The 19,926-nt window shown below is 39.1% G+C and overlaps 1 protein-coding gene across 4 annotated transcripts in view; it reads left to right on the top strand.

Moving 5' to 3' along the window:
* LOC122089469 (gamma-secretase subunit APH1-like) overlaps positions 1-11,304 on the top strand; it is a 51,198-nt gene extending 39,894 nt beyond the window's left edge. Inside the window, exons 5-6 of one of the 4 annotated variants that reach the window (XM_042659224.1) lie at positions 2,688-2,815; positions 7,972-8,441. In XM_042659224.1, coding sequence (XP_042515158.1) covers positions 2,688-2,815; positions 7,972-8,076 — 233 coding nt within the window. In that variant the 3' untranslated portion in view covers positions 8,077-8,441. Of the gene's footprint in view, positions 1-2,687; positions 2,816-7,270; positions 7,670-7,971; positions 8,442-10,927 lie in introns of those variants that run through there. The other 3 variants (XM_042659225.1, XM_042659226.1, XM_042659223.1) reach the window with 3 other exon arrangements.
* The last annotated feature ends 8,622 nt before the right edge of the window (positions 11,305-19,926 follow it).

Here is a 19,926-nt window from a genome sequence, read left to right on the forward strand (position 1 = left end):
TGGTGCTGGCAAGTTGAATCTTCCTCTCCTCTGACATTTGGAACCATCTGAAGTAGTCGTCTAATGTGTTCAGCCAGTAATGGAAGAAAAGAGGATCAGTCATCACAAGTCATAAAAGTCTCAGATTCTGCTCTAATTCAAGAATTGTCTCAGATTTTGTTTCAGCCATCATAACAGTCTGATTTTCTGAGATTCAGCTCATATAATGGCCTTCATTATTCGTTGGTAATCTCTGTCCTTATTTCTGTTTGAGGCATGAGATCTGGTGTTAGATAATTTTCTCAGATTTACCCTATATTGTGGCCTGCGGCTAGGGTATATTGTTCTGATTTGCTGTACCTTTGTGAGGGATTATTTACCTACTGTTTTGGAGTTACATAATGATCCTGCCTGGGTTTAGCATAATGATCCTGCCTGGGTTTAGGTCTTTTGACTTGGCCTTACAGTAAGAAAATTCAGAAAATAGCAACAAGAGTTGGTCTCTTTTGATCTTACAATTACACTCATCGGTCAGCTTAGATATCTCCGAATGACTTATACCCTTAAAGATATCTGACTTCAATCTTGGACCAGGATGATTTCTTCTTCCACCTTTAGCAGCATCCATCTCACATCTCTATGAAGACAATTCCCAATCTAGGAGTCAATGCAAACCCATGTGAGCCTGAATGTCTTGTTGTTTAACATAGAATGAGAATTCTCTTAGCAGCATAAAGTTCCGATCTCTTCTCCAAATAAGGGGAACTGAACTCGATTAATCGCTTTGGCTTTCTAGTCCCGATCTAGAAATAGAAACTAAGGAAGGACAGTGCAGAAACAATCTAATAGGTGAGATCCAAACTGCAACAGAATTAGGAGGTCAGAATAGCAGTTCAGTCTAAGGCACAGGGATTTCTGAAAACAAACTGATAACTGTATTCAAAGAACCAATGGGAGTGATGACCAATAAAATAGAAAACCTCTACGTATGCTCGGAGGAATCCCTTACAACTTATGTCTTTCTTCAAAATAGAAACTAACCACTTAATCTTGTATGCACCTTAAATCCCTAGTATTTGGGCTTTATAGAAGTGGCCTATTACAATAGAAAACCCCAAAATATTCAGCGCATAACCCATATAACCCATTGGGGATTTGAAATTAAGTCTAACTTGACCCAATCTTGAAGCATAGGTTCAGTTTGACCCAAGAAACTGAACCAAACCCAAAACCATAGTTGTCACGGTGTCAAATCGATCCAAGGCGGTGGAGGGGTGGCTAATCAATTTGGCGATGAATCGCCGGTTATGGCGTTGCCATGGTGGTCAAATCGCCCATGTGCCATTTTTTATTTTTCCTATTTTTTAAAGTTATTTAGCATGTTACAGGCCAACAATATATACCCTATAACATATAAAACCAATATTAGGTAATATCAAATCATCAAAAATCAACATAGCCCTATCAAAATCACCCTGCATTTTATAAAAAAATCGACCGCCTAGTGAATCAGGCTTGACCTGGCATCCATGGCGGTGCCATAGCGACACCTATCAGCCAATGGCGACCGCCATTTGTGAGTCATGTAAATCGTAGCACTGCCATGAACTTCTTTTTCCTCCAGGACGCCAAATCTCCGCCTTAGCGACGCCATGACAGCTATGCCCAAAACAATAGGCCCATCTTCTCTTCTTGCTGAATTCTCAGGTCCCCTAATGCTTAAATTTTCCAGTTCTTAGCCTCTCAAATGCAAGTTTGTTCTCAATGGAATACAAGGAGTGCTAATGAGGTGGCTGATGATTTGACAAAACAAGGGATTGTGGTTTTGAGGATGATTTTCCTCTTTGAATTGGCATTCTTTTCAGTTATAGGGCTTAGAGCTTTCCATGTGTTCTGGCTTTTGGTCATTTGTGCTGAAGTTGTTGTTGTCTCTTTATTTACTGTATAATTTCTATATCAATAATTGTTTTCTTACTCCTTAAAAGAAAAAAAAAATATTATGGACTTGTCCATGTCATAACTCTCACTCTGGGTAAATTTAGCACATCCAATTTTCCCACGTGGAGGTACAAAACTTTGGAAATTTAATTTCAGCAATTTTGAGGCAACTTGAGTTTAAAGCATTAAAAATACAAGCATAATAGTCCTAACATGGTGGACCTTACAATGTAGGCAAGACCCAACTTCGCATGAGATTAAACAAAGGGAAGGGGGGAGGGGGCTTTCCGTCCAATGGTTGTTTTGACCAGAGTAGCCCTCTATGGGGCTGGAAAAAGTGACTGTCAAGGCATGGCTTCAATGATGGAGCCGCGTATGTGGGTTGACGGTGGTTTAGTTCTCATAATGCCTCGGATTTTTTTTTTTTTTTTTTGGGTGAATGAAAATAGGAAAAAAATAACAATTAATGCCTCAGATTTTAAATTTCAATACATATCATTTTGATACCATTGGATTAAAAATTCTATGTATTACAATCTCTTCGAAATGCTTAAAAAATCAAGTTCATTAGAGAAAAATAACTCATCTCCTGCTATATATTTGTAGAGGAATTGAACAGCTTATCCTGAATATTTATTTTTTGACCTTATAAATCTATCTTGATGTTGAAGTGGCTATATTTAGTTATGAATCACAATTGTTGTGTATCTTTCCTATATTCCTATGAATTTTGGATTTCGTATTTGACAGATCTATCTTCTCCATGGCAGCACTTATTTCTCTTGGGTTTGGTACCATCCATACCTTCTCAATGGTCATAGCATTCAATGGATATGCAGAAGGCAATAAAACAGATCAAATATTTGTTCCTGTCATTCATCTAATTGCTGGAATTGTGGTAAATGTCTGCAACTTAATTATATTTAGTGGCCATTCTTATGTCTATGACGCTTTGAAATCTTCTTGTCCTCATGTTTGTCATCGGTGTACACGAACGCTGGTCTAGTTCCAGATATATTTTGATAAATTTCATCCTTAATTAAGCTTGACAAAATGATTGCAAACATTTGATAAATGTTCATTCACCCGAACTGTTCGATTGGAAATTACAGGAAAAATTCATTAATTGGTATTGTGATTATTCAATTATTTCATATTTTATTTATTTATTTTATATCAAGCTCAAAAGGTCTACTTCTGGAGTGAATTTATTTGTGATGAACTAGAGATTAAGAATGTTACTAGTTTTTATTCCATTGAGTATTAATTGTACTATGGAGGAGGATAGTTTTTTGGACAATTTTGTAGTGCATGCATGTTTTCTCTCCATGACCAACCACTGTAAGTCAGTTTATCTCCATTTTGTTTCCTTTAAGCTATACAAAATGGATTTTATGCCAAGGTGTTCAAGGAGTTCGACTAAGTGAGGCATATCGAAGGTGAGGATGGTAGAGTGTTGGTAAGGATGAGGACATTGTGAAGAGATGGGATGAATATATATTGTGACCTATGGAGATATTTCAAATAAAAATGACCCAGAAAATTGCACTATTCAACAAGATACCACACGTCATAGATATATTCAAAAGGTTAGTGTGGTAGAAGTTAAAGAAGCATTAAGAAAGATGAAAGCTGGAAAGATACGAGGTCCAGTTGAGATTCCAATTGAAGTGTGGAAAACCCTGGGGGTTTGTGGGGTTTATTAGTTAACCAATTTGTTTAATAGGATTTTGAACACAAGGAAGATGCCAGATGAATGGAGGAGAAGCATTGTAGTACCGGTCTACAAAAATATGGTGATATCCAAAGCTACAATAACTATAGAAGCATAAAGCTTCTGAGCCACTGATGTTGCAGCGCTACGATGGATCAACCCAAACCCGGTCCATAACCCATACCCAAAATCAAATTCAATTTGGGATCAAAGTTACTGATTTGAGTTCAAAGATATTGGAATATTCTAGTATTTTATTTTATTTTATTTGTAATATTTTATTTTAGGTAGTTTCCAGGAAGGTAGTTTCCTATTTGAGTCCTTATTTGCTTCTAATTCTGTTAGTCTAGATTTTAGTAGATTTGAATTTTATTTTATTCTTTGACTTTGATTAGGAAGTTTTTAATTTTAGTTATTATAGATTAAGCATGTAACCCAAGTCAGAGATAATGAAGAATGAATTGATTTTGGGAACCCCCTGCGAGGCTGTCTTCCTTCCCCCCCTCCTTTGAGATCTTTTCTTTTCCCCTTCCCTCTCTTACTTCTTGTCCAGCGTGACACCCCCATCCCCCTTTCTTATTATCCCCTGCGACTGTCTTTCTTTCTCTATCTTTCTTTCTCTTTATTTCTTCTTCTCCTCCTTGTGTTAACTTCTGCCGAACCAGCAGATCTGAGAGAGATTTGTCCAATCTCCCCAAGTCTCAACCCTCTTTATCTAAGACCTTGGGCTATGGACACTTCTACGTGGCAAGGTAAACTCTCTAACCCCAGTCCAAAAGCCTTCCTGTGATGTGGAATAACACCTGCAACAGAACTGAACGTGCAACTACCGCTGCTCCTAAAGTCCAAAAGCTTGTAATCCTAATCTTGCCTGATTCCTTTGAGCTATGCTAGTAGGGTCGACCCAGGTGGCCTAGGCTACCACAAATCTGGAGATTTACGGCTCTTTGAGGCAGATTCCAAGGGCTGCTGTTCAAGTTCTTCTTGGTGTTCAAAACGTGACCTTCCATGTCTGTCATGAGGTTGAAGGCAACCTTATAAAGTGGGGTTTGTTTTAACTTCATTTTAATATCTCGTTGATACCGCTCTCTTTATTCTAATTCTATTTAATCCTTTAAGCTTCCTATTCCCATAATACCCCCCCTCCTACCTTATACGTTGCCTAACACTTTTTCTTCTTTAGTATTTTGTCTTTTGTGGCAGTCCTTTATTTCATGCCATATTAATACCCTTCCTTTACCTTTATATTTACACACTGCCACTAAGTATTTAGCATTCCAAGATTACCCCATTACCTTTCATACGTTACACTCCTTTTCTAAAGTCTTTCTTTTGTTTTGCCTCCCATATTAATGACCCTCTCTTTCTTCTTTTTTTACAACCTGCCATTGAGTTACCACTGTTTCTAGTCTTTAGCTCCTAAGTACTTAAGTGGGCCCACAATCATCCTTGTTGGATCTTTTTGGGGCCCACCGGCCCCGCATTAGCCATACTACAAAACTTTGAGAGGAGGTTATTGTGGCCCGCCTAAGAAGAGAGACTCGTATTTCGGTGAACCAATTTGGCTTTATGTTAGGTGGATCCACGACATAAGCTATTTACCTATTGAGGAGGCTTATAGAAAGGTATAGAGATATCAAGAAGCATCTCCATATGGTCTTTATTGACCTGGAAAAAACCTATGACAGAGTCTTTATTGACCTGGAAAAAACCTATGACAGAGTCCCTAGAGACTTAATTTAGCATGTTCTAGTGAAGAATGTGGTGTCAAGTAAATATGTGGAGATAATTAAAGATATGTATAAGGGGCATTGTGACTAGTGTGACATTTGTGGAGGGTTAGGGCAAGGAATTCCCAATTACGATTGGGTTACATCAGGGATCAGCCTTAAACCCTTCTTCTATTTGTGCTCATTATGGATGAGCTAACCAAGAACATTTAAGATGAGGTCCCGTGGTGTATGCTCTTCGCTGATGATATCTTCTTGGTGGATGAGACAAAGACATGGATTAACGCTAAGTTAGAACTATGGAAATCAACCTTGGAAGAAAGAGGCTTCAAGATTAGTAAAATGAAGACGGAGTATATGATTTTTAATTTTAGTCACACTATAATGAATAATGACATGGTGAAAATTGTGGGAAGAGAGATACTGCAAAGTGACTCTTTTAGATATTTGGGAACGATTATAAATAAATACAGTGACACAGTGGATGATGTTTCACAGAGAATTAAAGTGGGATGGGTGAAGTGGAGAGGTGCAACAATCGGAATACTATGTGACCAACGTATCCCGTTAAAGCTCAAAAGAAAGTTCTATAGGACTGTTGTACGACCAGATATGATGTATGAGGCAGAATTTTGGGTAGTTAAGAAGTGTCATATTGGGAATCTATGTGTAGCAGAGATGAGGATGTTAAGATGGATGTGTGGAAAAAACTAGAAAGGATAAAGTTAGGAATGATCATATTAAATCTGATATAGGAGTTGCCCCGATCAATGACAAGTTCCGAGAAAGTCATTTGAGATGGTATGGTCATATTCAACGAAGGCCTAGGAACACTCCAACAAGGAGTGACATGGTTCCGATTGAAGGAGCTAAAAGAGAAAATGTGAGAAATGACATGCATAGTTTGGGTCTTGTACCAAGTATGTCTTCGGATTGAGCCTATTGGAGAGCTAGGATCCATCTAGCCGATCCCATTTAGCTGATTGTCCTGACTTGTTGGGTTGTGCCTCTTTCCTCTTACTTTCACCTTTCATTTTCATCTTTCGTTTTCATTTTTCATTTTTCTGTAGTCATCTTTCATTTGTCTTTGTTCATTATTCATTTCTCATTTCTCATTTCTCATCTCATGTCCTATCCCTCTTTTATCATCTATTCCCCCTTTTCTGTTTAGACCTCAGTTTTCAATAGTTTGTTTTGTTTGGATCCATGTAGCCGACCCCATTAAGTTTGGATAAGGCTTAGGTTGTTGTTGTTGTTGTGTTCAAGGAGTTCTTATCCACTCTAGGGGGTTCTAGAGTGTTATAACTTCTACCAATTCTTATTTTTAATATATTGTCTGCTTTTATGGGTTCCTTTATGGCATGCTAATTGGGGTTTTGCTTGAGCTTTTCTACTAAATATAAAGAGAAAGTGTTCTATAAGCATGTGTTTTGATACAACTACAGACAATATCGTGCAAATCCAATTACCTGATCTTATTATTGGTGAAGCCAACCCCTCCGGCCTTCCCCAGTCTGTAAAGTAAGTTACAGACATCGATTTACAGCATGATGGTTTCCAGACCTGACCTTTGTCATTGAGGGATGATACCATATACGGACCATTTTGAAGGGTCTGAGTTCGACGCCACAACATTCTTTTTCCTATAGAACTGCCCAAGGGGACTTTACTCACACACACGAGGGGAGGGGGGAATGCATGTGACAGGAGTTGATCCCTAAGACCACAAATGCTCTACCAGCAGAAGCTGCAACCAGTGCGCTATGCACTGGATTCACATCCCCACAACATTCCATCCCCAATAATATGCGACAAATCCATATCACTATTTATCAGTCTGTTTAACCATGTAAAATAGTTTGCCTGAGCCCACAATTACTGTTATTGACTTCCTCTTCTTCCATTGCAGACACTGATTAATCTTTCATCCAGTGGTTGTGTTGTTGGAATTCCTATCCTCTATTTTGTGGCAGCCTTGACCCTATTGCATTGTAGTAAGATGGTGTGGAGAAGAATCACAAAAAATCGAAGCAGACAAGACTGTTCATGAGGGCCATGGTCATGAAATCCTGTTATACAGTCCTACTTCTTTTATTTGACCTTTGTTGTGCAGCTAATCTAGGCCTGTATCAGTGAGAGTTCCTTTGGAGACTTATGTAAAAATTGTGTTTTGCATAAGAAATATCTTGTGAACTTCATGTATCTAACATACATCTAGTTTTGGGATTCTCTCTCTTTATCTTTCCTTGGAAAGACAGTCTCAGTTGACTATATTTAGTTGTCCATTTAATGTAGTCCTTTTCTATCATGCCTCTGCTGTTCATTGTTGATCTAATCGTCAAAGTTTATCAAAAGTTCTCTGTAGTAATTTGCCGTTCATTTTCATTTCGTGAAGTACAATTGACCATTAAGAACGAGTTTAAATTAGAGCTTCCCAATGTGTTCAATATGACTGGGTTTTGTTGTTAACTGAATGGACTTCTTCTGATTTGGCTGTGGCTGGAGGTTTCTTGTATCTTGGTTTCCTTCATGTTTCTTATCCAATATGCAGAACATTTGCCCTCCTTTATAGAATAGAAGAAAACAAAAATCTTTGGTTACAATATGCAGATCATTTACCCTCAAGTTGCAAGGGGTGGTCGAGAAGTGTCCGTAAGTAGGAAAATGACCGGGACTGTGGGAGCAATGAGAGAGAAGAAAGCGTTGACTCTTTAGTTGCTTTGGTTTCTGTTGTGCCTGTACTTGGAATACTTTCCATCATGTTCATCTCGTTTAGCCACGTGGGCTGATAGGCCAACCTGTCAAATTTAGTGGCCTTCCTTAATATTAAGGCATATCGTTTATAGGTATTGGGTTAACTGTCAGTGTTGAGCTCTCTTATAATTCTCAAAAAAATTTAACTTCTATCATGATTCATTAGAATGCCATAATTATGTGACAGTTGCAGTTATTATTATTATTATTATTTTTTTTGTAAGATAAATAGTTACAGTTAGACATCATATCAACGAGGATATCGAAGATCATCGAAGACCAGTCCTGAATGGTGGGTTGTAGAAGGTCAACAACTTTACTGTCTATCCTGACCTCTCTGGATCTTGGAATCTTATTATCATTGCTTGCTCAATCCCATATCTGACAGCTAAAACTTCCATTTAATGCATGAAATTTCGTTCCTTCAACAATATACCTGCCATTGTTATTCTTGTAAAATCCATGCAGGTGCCGATTATTTAGTGCCCTTGATGTAAAGCTTCCATTGCATACCAAGATTACTTTCTTCATAGGAGGCCACCATCCAACATCCACTTGCTGGCGGAAGTGAGACAGCTCCTCGTCTCAATTTGGTGACTCGATCACCGACCAAGCTGATCAGTCGAGCGCCTAGACAGTCATGTTTTTATGTTTCTGATCAATCAGACTGGGGGTGTCAAAAAAAACCCTACCAGCTTGAACCCGCTTGAGCCCACCTTGAGCTTGGACAAGGACTAAGCTGAACTATTCAACCCACAGGGCGTGCTTGGGTTGGGATTTTGAAACCCAAGGCCAGCCCAACCCAATCCTATATACACTATGTCTATCTCTTTCTATGTGTGTAAAAATATTGGGAAGAAGAACACTAGCCACTTGTGTTCCCCACGCTTCCACTTCCTGTGTGTCTGGGCGTGGGGAACGTAAGCGGGCAATGTTCTTTCTATATATATATATATATATATCACATCTTGCCATGGTCAATCAGGGCCAACCTGGCCCAGTCCGGCCTAATTAGGGTGAATCAGGGTGGGTTGGGTCGGATTGAACCCGACAGTGTTGTGGACTTGGGCTTGAGTTAAGAGACCATAAGGTTGGGTTGGAGTTTTGAAAAATTGGCTCATTGACACCTCCCTAAAGCAGACTTCTCAGATGCTTTAATGGGCACTGCCCAAGGGATGACCAAATATATAAACAATTACTTGTCTCGATCATTTAGCAAATCTAAACCCTAGTTAGGCCAACACCTCGAAGAGAATAAACAGTTGTGCTATGAAGCAAGGGTGGAGTGCTAAGGGGAAGTGGTTTGGTGGGCTAAACAAGCCTTGGCTAGGCATTCGAGAACTCTTCCCCCCGTTATATGTGAAGACATGCTCACAATTGGGTTGCCAAAAGCTACACTAGAAAGGATGAATTCACTTAAGGGCCTTTTGATTTTGTTTCTAGAAACATGTTTTCCATTTTTCTGTGCTCAGAAACAAAAACAGTCAAAAATCGTTTCATTTTTCTATTTCATTTCACTTGTTTTTCGACATAGAAATAGAAATTTATGCCTATTTTTGTGTCTAGAAACAGGAATGGAGAAACAAGTAAAATTTATTTTTCTGTTTCTAAAAACAAGTGGGAGGGACAAAAATTGTAAAAAACCTAATACTTCACTCAACCTACCCCAACTCCAATCCATTGTTGAAACTTCTCCCTACCCAGAAGGGCCGACTTCAACCTGGTTTTGCGAAGCTCACATTTGTAGACTGTCTTCATCATTCTAAAGCTCATTTCCATGAAGCATACTTGCAACTCCAACATCGTGCTTTCACTCGTGAGCTACATACTTGCAACAGCGTGCCTTCTCGAACCCGAGAGCATCCCCTATCACACTGTTGAAAACGTTTCTAGAAACAGAAAATTCAAACACCTTTTTGCAATTCCAAAAATTGTTTCTTAGCATGGTTTTTCCGTTTCTACTATTTCTAGACACAGAAACAGCAAAAACAAAGTGGGCCCTTAATTATAATGATCGATAAAGGACTACGGCCCCTCTAGACCCTTGAACCCCTCTTCCAACAGGATCAGAACCAAGCCTGCCAGTTTTCCCTTTTGACATCCCTTAGAAGGTAATGGAGGACTCATAGTTAGCAAAACCACATTTAAAATGGCGTTATTTTTTTTTTTTTTTTACTGTTTTAAATATGTTTTTCCATTTATTTCTCAGCAATATAGGAAAAATAAATAAACAATCAACATTTCCTTTTTAAACACATTTAGCATCCCCCCTTCCACCCTTTTTAGTGTTTTCTAAGATATTAGACTTGTTGAACACAATGGCTATTCAATTGACCATATCTTTCTCTTCCCGAGTCCGATCGACTTGATTCTTTTGTCAATGGGAAGCTTACTCGGAGGACTACATTCTCATGATATCATCTTCAAACTCAAGTTCAATGCATGTACCCTAAATTGAGTTACAAACTGATACATCTACTGAAAAATGTTTCTAAAGTGATGACTCTCAAGTCCAAGTAAACATGCATCACTCTGGGAGTGTGTTGACTATGTTGACAACAATGAACAACATCATAGCCGAATCCAATTATTCAACAAGACTTTGGACATGATTTTATTATTATGAATTTGAAATTGATGTTGGATTATATGTCTTGGAAGTTATAATGGGTGTGAATATATATGCATTAATGTTGGATGTTGTTTTGAATATTAGATGCTTGTATTAAGGCAATAATTCATCAATTTATATGATGAGTATATTGTGTTTTTTTTTTTTTTTTTTTTTGTTCCCATGTTTCTAACTATGGAGGACTTTCAGCAATGGGAAGAGAACTTGAAACCCAAGAACAATTCTTGATCCACCACTCGGTGTCTGATTCCATTGGCATCAACTCCAATTGCATTTACTCTGGTCCCATCTCAAGCCACTGACGTTGAATGCCTACTAGTGAAGCAATAGTGAGACCACTCCAAAGAGGTGAAGCTCTCATGTTCCCTTGAATCACTTTCTCTCTTGATGACTTCTTTAACGGGAGCAACATAGAAGGGTGTCAATCGGTTTGATTTGATTTTTTGATTTGGTTTCGATTTAGTTCACGATACAATATGTGATAACCTCAAATTGAGATCGAATCAAATCGGTTCAGTTTTATCTAGTTCCTAATCAGTTTTCTATATTTGGTTTCATTCTCTTGTATGAAGTCTTGGTAATTCGGTTTTGCTTATTCGTTTTGTTCTGTTCATCTTTGATTTGAATAAGATTTGGAATATTTCAAGCTGGCCTTGAAGAAGTTAGACACAAAAGAGGAAAAAAGCAAAAATGCAGAATTGTAGAAAAGAAGTAAGGATAGTCGATAATCAAAAATGGCCAAGGATGAAAAAGTCAAAACTGAATCTTAGAACAGTTTCTTTTTTTTTTTTTTTTTGCTAATAACGGGTATCCAGGCATTCGGCCTAACTAGTCCTGTGGGCCCATACTAACCCTACAACTGCATGGACCTGTCATATCGAGGTTGAATAAGAACCATTCAACTTTCATTGAAAGCAATGAAGAACACTAAACACCTCGTGTGAGTGGCCCCAAGGAGGTAAGAGGAGTTGAACTCAGAACCACACGCTTCCTAAAATAGTTTCTTTCAATTCAGTCTTAAATGGCCAATTTTAGTTTTGATTCTAAATTGACACCTTTAAGTCATAATTGTCCTTTAATAATAGGCCAATTTAAAATCCAATTATTTGCATTGAAATTTTACTATAGTCCATCCAAGTTTTATATGAATGTGAGCGAGTTCTGGGTACAAGCACCACCTGTAAGTGTAATACTCGTGCCCAAATGATTGGGGTAATTTTTACTTTTCACGCCTTGTCAAAGTTTCGATACTACCAACTAATTGAAGAGTTGAATTTTTTTTGCACAATCACATTAATTTGAAGTGGTATACTAGTTTATATTAGTTAATTTTGAATGTTGGTGCATGGTTGCAATAATAATATTTTCCTAAGTATAACTTGTGTATCTGTTGTGACTCTTATATTTCATTTTTGGATTTCTCAGCTTCTAAGTACCTAACCTACTAGTTAAGAAGCTAGTTAGTTGGGGAGGTTTAAGGTTTAAATCCCACGTAGTGCTAGAATGTGAATTCTTTTTTTATTTTAGAGCCTCCTAGGGGAGGATTTTTGGCCAGCCTTGATGAGGTGGTATATTTGTACATAAAAATAAATAAATAAATAGGAAAGGAAGTATAGAGAATAAAGGAAAGAGTGTTACAGTCGTAGTGTTACAGTTGTATGCAAATATGCTCTACTTTAAAATGTTTACAATAGGTGATGCACCAGAGAGTGTTAGCATCGGTGACTACTGGATTACAACAATCTACTATAAAGAGGGACGGGATGACCCCTCGTGCCAGTGCAGATGTTGCCTCTCGAATTGGAAGGGATTTAGACCTATTAAGCCTAGGTGATAAGTGATTGAACACCATTCATTTAACCTTGTTGGCATGGTAGAACCTCGTATGAGAAGTGACTACTTTGTCCTAGTCCACACACCATGTGGGACCTATCTACTTCATTCATACACCTTAGAGCTTAAGGTGGTGGATCCCCATGACCCAACTCGCAGGTAAACTCATTTTGGCAAAACTCATTGTAAAAGCAAAAAAGGCCCTAGTGAGCTTTAACTGTAAATAGAGAGATGAGCTTGTGAGCTCATTTCACAAGCCCTAAAAAACATGGGATAGGGAGGAGAAGAAGAAGAAGGGAGGACAGAGGATCAGACACCCCTGGTTGTTGCTAGTACCTCCAAAGGTAAGGAGCTCTTCCCTATCCTCTCTAATTTGGGTTTGGGTAGGTTAGATTTTAGGGTTTTGCCGGGTTAGAGGGGTACACCTTGACCCCGATGACTTTGGCTAGACGGGGTAGTGTATATTGCACTCCCCCATACCCTTCCCAAGCTCCAAAAGTGTTTCCTAAGCTATGAGAACATTTTTAGCTCAATGTGGATTTAGGGTTTCGATCGAAGAATCGATGTAGCTCAAGATTTGTCAAGTGAAAACATGACTAAATGGACTTAAATGATATGTGGGAAGACCCTCTACAAACCTCACAGAACCAAACATGGCCATTGGACTTGAGGTGTTCAGCTCTGAGGTAAATAACACTTTCTAGGCTGTCACTAGTAGATCAACTATGAATTGGTGCCCATCTATTAATGGATGGTCTGATATGTTTCAACCTCTATTTATGTCACCTGTAGATCCCCATAGGTAGATTAGGCATCTATCGATGACATCTACTGGTGGAATTTCTAAGATGTAAAATTGGTTGTTCTCTGTTTACGTTACCGGTAGGACCCACATATAGATCAGAAATCTACTGGTAGACCTTACTAAACTGTCCATATGGAAGTTTTAGAGATTTTTAAGGGAGCTTCTAAGGGAACCTCTAAGACACTTTTTCGAACCAATTACACTTGTAATTAGAACAAAGACAATCACCTTCAAATGAGTCCTAGTGTGACGTTTTTTGGGCATTCATCTTTGGGAATTTCTCCACCAAGTCATTAGACGAGATGAGTGGTGGTCTGACTTCTTTTTGGAGTATTTTAAATTATAGATTGATGAATGTCATATCATACACACACTTTTAAATTATAATACCATTATGCTTTACTTTCAATCATATCAATTGCTTGTATATAAACTGTTGATGCAAATATGATTGTGTATGGTTGGGATCCGGTGTGGCCAAGGGGAATTCTGATACTGTGATCGGCATATTATTGCAAGAATCACACATTGGGTTTACATGAGAGCTAGGCTTGGACATAGGTTGTAGTGTGATAGATGTATGATTTTGGTACCGTACACGCAATACCAACTGGATGTATGCTAGAGCTAGGCCTAGAAATGGAATGTGGTGTGTCCGATGGAGATTTCAGTATTACAATTACCATACTAATTGTATCATTATTTAAGGCATGCATATTATTTTGGTTAGGAATAATTACCCTATGCCACGATCCCTTGCCACTAGGGGTAAGATGTTGGGTAACCCTCTGTGGTAGGTTCGATGAGACTTTCTGATATGCCACTTTTATGGGACAATTTGATTATTGTCAGAGACGAAACTTAGCCCGATGTAGCTGATGGTAACTCCAGTACTGTGGCTACCATGATGGAGTTATCAAAGGTTTTATTGGTGATCGAAGTACATTTCGACACTGATAGCTGCAGTTAGGGTTTGTATCATTGGGTGACTGGCGGCAATTCTAGGACCATGGATATTGCCTAATGTGTTGTAGTAGCCTTATACCTGACTTAGTTGCTTGCTAGGTAGATAATAATAAAAAATAAACTGTATATGCATCATTGAAAATATGTGTTTGCTTGCATAAACCCCATCCCTTACTGAGCTTAGTGAAACTCACACTACGTTCGTGCTCCTTTTTAGATAATGATACATGTATGATGGTACTTAAGAGCAATGATATATTCTCCTCTACGGCCGAGTATGGTGGTGACCGATGGACACCAGAGGTTGAGGAGCATGATGTTGATTAGGGGTAAAACAAGGCCAGGTTGGGCCGAATTTCTTAAGACCCTAGCCTAACCCTTGGTCCCTAAAATTCAAACCAAGCCCAGCCTAACTCTGTCGGGTTTATGCCTAGGCTCAACCCTGCTAGGCTCGTGCCAATCCACCCAACCCTAAATGACCGTAATTGGGCAAGGTTAGGTAGGATTGGCCCTAATTGGCTTTGCTAAGGTCGGGCTAACCTTGATTGACCCTGTTTTTTCAATTAGAGTCCTATACATTAAAATATAAAAATAAAAAGAAGCACCAATAGATCAAATAATCAATAACACTATTAAAATTATAAAATGTGACACAATAATAGATGTTTAGGACACCTGACCATAAGACTTAATGATCAAAATTTCATTATTTAGAATAAAAGGATAAGATGATAGCCATATATTATATTATGTAAATCATAGTTAAAATCAGGATTGGGTTGGGTAGGGCCGATCTGGGCCTAGGCCTCAACCCAAGGTCAGTGTTTTTTTGGGTGATGTGTTCTTTTGATAAAATAATATTTATGTCATGTAATTAATTTTGGAGATAAATTTATTTAACTATTAAGGTATCTCTTTTAGTCCTCCCTAGTATTTGAGACATGCTTATAGATATTTTTATTCTGTTGAAATTGATTTTAGATTGATTCTTATTATGGATTATGAGGATTAGGTACTACTTCAAAGATCTAGGTAGTCTTGTAGGACAGGGCTAAGTGTCCTAGTCACATCACCAGCATCATATGAGAGGTGGGTGTGATAGCTTGGTATCAGAGCATGATGATCTACCTTAACCCACAATTAGCCAGATTTTAGGCTTATTGGGGAATTAAAACTAAACTTAAAAACTTTAAGTAACCAACAAGAGTCTAATAGTACCAAAAGTAGGAAACTGCCTTAGATAGATGTAAAAACTAGTTTCATTGATGAACAATTGAAGTACATAAACTTTTACATCAATTCACAAAAAGAAATTAATAGGAAGAATATACATCTAACAAAAGAGAAAGCATAACTGGAAAGAAAAGTTGCATAACTAATAAGTAAATATAAAACCTAGAAGACTAGAATATAAATAAAAAAGTGGGGTAATCCTAGGAACTATGGGCATCCTGGTATCACTTCTCCAGAGGTGGTGTTGGTGGCACTGTAACTGGCTTGAAGAATGGGGCCCACTCCCCCATCTATTTCCTGATAAACCCAACCCACCCATCCAATATTTTAAGCATCCATCCATCCTTTGGAGTAGAGTTTTCAGGGTATCTAGGCGACCAACCACATCATTCCACCCATACTCCTATGGCTCGTGAGGTGAGGAAGCTCCATGTGCACCCATCAGAGGCGGTGGGTAGTACATGGGAGGCACCAGTGGAAACTCCATGTGAGGTGGTGGTTGTGTAGAATCCCTATCGAATAGTTGAGGGATCCCCTCTTTCTTTGGCACATTCCTGACATTCACCTCCACATCCATAGGCTCCTAGTGCCCTTCTTCATTCTCTTACTTGGTGATAGCCTCGTCAGGATTCACCTTCATCTTCTTGAGGGAGGCAGAGTAAAAATTTGCCGAATTCAGTCCTACTAATTCCTCCCCCTTGAAGTCCACCTCAAAATATCAAACACCTTGGTTAGGAGTTTCCTGTAGCATAGGTTACCCAGATGGCTGTCCTCTACCATTTTGGACCATGTTCTGCATTAGGATGTAGGGCATGTTGAGCTAATTCCTCACATAGATGTGTATATCACATACATCTGCAAGATGGAAACCTCATCATAGTTCCCACCGATTGGCAGGATGTTCAGTTGGACAATCCTACAGATGATCCTAGGCCTCATGTTCATGTGCCCATCCGGTTCCCTTTTTACAATGAGTGAGGCTCATCTCTTTTTGGACCTCCAAGTTTTTTTTTGAAAGCTTTTTGACTCTGTCCTGGGAGCACATTAAGCTCTCTCCCCCTCGTTGGACAACCTCAGGATTGAGGCCAATTCATCCATGTTAAAGGAGATATCCATCCACTTTACTCTAGAAGTGATGCGATAGTCGTCCCAATTCTTGTTCTCCAACCAAAGATTACAATAGAAGTGCTTCACAAGGTTAGAGAAGCACATGTTCTCAGTGTCAAGATGTGGTACCAACTCACTACCTCAAACCTCTATCGGATTTTAAACCAGGAAAAATCCCTTGAGGTCGGTCACATAATTTCCTAGGTCCACTTTCCTATTGGAAAACAATTCCCAATTCTTTTCCTATTGCTAAGAGTGAAACCACTCGTGGTCATACCTTCCTTTATGTGGATCCCTATGGTGTTATGTGCCACTTGCTTTCCTTATGAAAGATGATTGCAGGAAGACGATATTGGCACAAAAGTCACGAAACCTAGGGTTTAAAATGAAAACGATAGTTAGGGTTTGGAAAAATTGGTCAAAATCCCTAAACCTAGGTCAAATTAAAGAAGAACTCACCTTATACAAATGTACGGTGTGAGTCGCGACCCCAGGGGTGTAGGGTTACGAAAAAATGGCTGGGAAAAGCTTCTTCAGTCATTTTCTTCCTCTCTTAGAAACAAAAACCTAATTTTGGAATGAAGAAAATGACCATCGGGTGCCTCTTTATCGTGGATTTTGTCTCAATGGTTGGATTTTGTTCTCACTAGTTAATCGGTATGACAAAATCCATTGACTTGTGGACATCTACCGGTGAAGAATTTTCATAGAGGAGCTCTCTGTTTGATCACCGGTAGGACCAACTGGTAGATTAGACATCTATCGATGAGCATCTATCAATGGATGAAATTTTGTTGTTGTTGTTAGAACTGTGCTGCCATGCTCTAATACACTTGCGTAGGCCCTTATCTATGAATGCTGCAATTGAATAACATGGGGTTCTCATATTGTTGGTGGTGGCTAATGTTTGGTTCCTTTAACAATAATTATGTCATGTTGGAGCACCCGATCCAATTCGAATCCACCTCCTCCTCCTCCTCCTTTGTCGACACGAGGTAGAAGGCCACCTAATGCTACTCCTGATGCCCCTCTTGTCCTAAGAGTATAGGAAGTTGCCGTCATAATGGGCAACATGATATAGGACATCCAGTAGCAGTAGCATTTTATGGCTAATGTGGATGTACGGATCCAAGTTGCAATATAGGTGAGGAACACACCCCCTGGAGCTCCCACTCCTCCTATGCCACCTTAGGCAACTCTTGTTCAACCCACACAACCTAAACAACCTACACACCAGAGGACCGAAGGATGGTGCCAGTGTGGAGAGATCCGACAAAGCTTATGGAGAAATTCCATAAGTTCCATAAGCATGGCCCCCATACTTCTCAGGCATAGGCCAAGATCTGTACATTCAGCAAAGTGGATCCGAGGCATGTACAAAGCCTTTACAGTTTCGAGCTGCACAAACGAGTAGAAGCTGATGTGCTGGCTACCAGCTTCAAAATGGAGTGGAAGCATGGTGGAGAGCTACTTAGCCCATTCTGATTTCTACACATCCAATCGTACTTGGGAGGACTTCACAGCAGCATTCTTTGGGAATTACTTTCCAGAGGCGAAGGTCAGTGTTGGGAATACCAATAAAAGTTTGAAGATCTTTATTTCTTTAAGCCCAAGCATATGAAAGTGGATAGGGTGAAGGCAAGGAAGTTTGAGAAGGGGCTCAGGCCTAGGAATAGTTATGTGATAGTGGGATTAAGCTACAGACCAATGCTACAACCGTTTAGGTGGCCATGCTGATTGAGGATAAGTAGTGTGACAATTTCACTACACAACAGGGCATGGGAAAGAGACTAATGGTACCATAGGAATACAGAGGACCCAACAAGGCTACTAGGGGGCCTTACTTTAGTCACTATAGAACAATTAAGGAGACCAGAGGCGAACCAAGCCTCCTAGTCTTCCCGGCCTATAGTTGCATCTCAGCCAATTGGGTCCAACACTCATTGCTTCACATCCAACTAGTCGGGGCACATATCCAGGTTTAGCCCTCAGAGTAAGCCCTGTGATGCACCATACATGCTTACCCCCTAGGTCACAACAGTCTCAGTCGGCCAGCTATCTTATGTCGTCACAACAAGGCAACAATCCCAAGGACATGTTTCTGCCATGATGGCAGAGGTGTGGTGGCAGGTACCCTGTCAATTTCATTGTTACTTGCTTATGTATTATTTGACTCTGGAGCATCTCATTCATTTGTATCTCCTGCATTTGCTAGAAAGATGGGGATTCCCCTGAAGAGTTTGACACACATCTTAATAGTTAGTACCCCCACAAGGAGTGTAGTGGGATTAAACTTAGTGTATGAGTCTAGTACATGTCAGTGGTCGAGACATGATAGCACACCTAATTAAACTAGACATAACTAACTTCGATGTGATTCTGATGATGGACAGGATGTTTGCTCCAATGTATTTCTCGATGACTTGACAGAGTTGCCACTAGACCAAGAGACGGTTTATAATAAACTTACTTCCAAGGTCAGCAATAGTGTCAAATGCCTCATACCGTATGGTCCCCTTAGAGTTGAAAAAACTACAAGTACATCTTCAAGACCTTTTGAAGAAGGGTTTCATCATGCCTAGTGTGTCTCTATAGGGAGCACAATATTGTTCATCAAAAAGAAGGATGGAAGTATTATATTGTGTATTAACTATTAGGAGCTCAACAAGCTTACCATCAAGAATCAGTATCCTTTGCCAAGAATTGATGATCTATTTATAAGATGAAAGGTACAAAAGTCTTCTCCAAGATTGACCTTAAATCTGGCTAACATTAGCTCAGAATCAAGGATAGTGATGTAAGCAATAAGGCCTTTAGATCTTGATATGGACACTACAAGTTCTTGGTTATGTCTTTTGAGTTAACCAACGCATGAGCTGCATTTATAGATTTGATGAACATAGTTTTCCAAGAGGTATAATCCAAGAGTGTAGAAAAGCATACGGTGCACCTAAGGCTTATGTTGCAACATCTGAGAGAAAAGCATTTGTATGCAAAGCTCTACAAGTGTAAATTTTGGCTTCCTCAAGTGGCATTCTTAGGACACATAGTCTCAGACAAGGGCATAGAGGTTAACCCAGGAATGGGACACACCAAAGAGTGTTGTATACATCCATAGTTTTTTGGGATTGGCCAAAAACTATAGGAGGTTTATTGAAAACTTCTCACATATTTTAGCCCAGATGACTTGATTGACATGAAATGGGCAAAAAAAATTTAGTGGTCAGATGATTGT

The sequence above is a fragment of the Macadamia integrifolia genome, chromosome 9, assembly GCF_013358625.1.
Source record: "Macadamia integrifolia cultivar HAES 741 chromosome 9, SCU_Mint_v3, whole genome shotgun sequence".
NCBI lineage: Eukaryota > Viridiplantae > Streptophyta > Magnoliopsida > Proteales > Proteaceae > Macadamia > Macadamia integrifolia.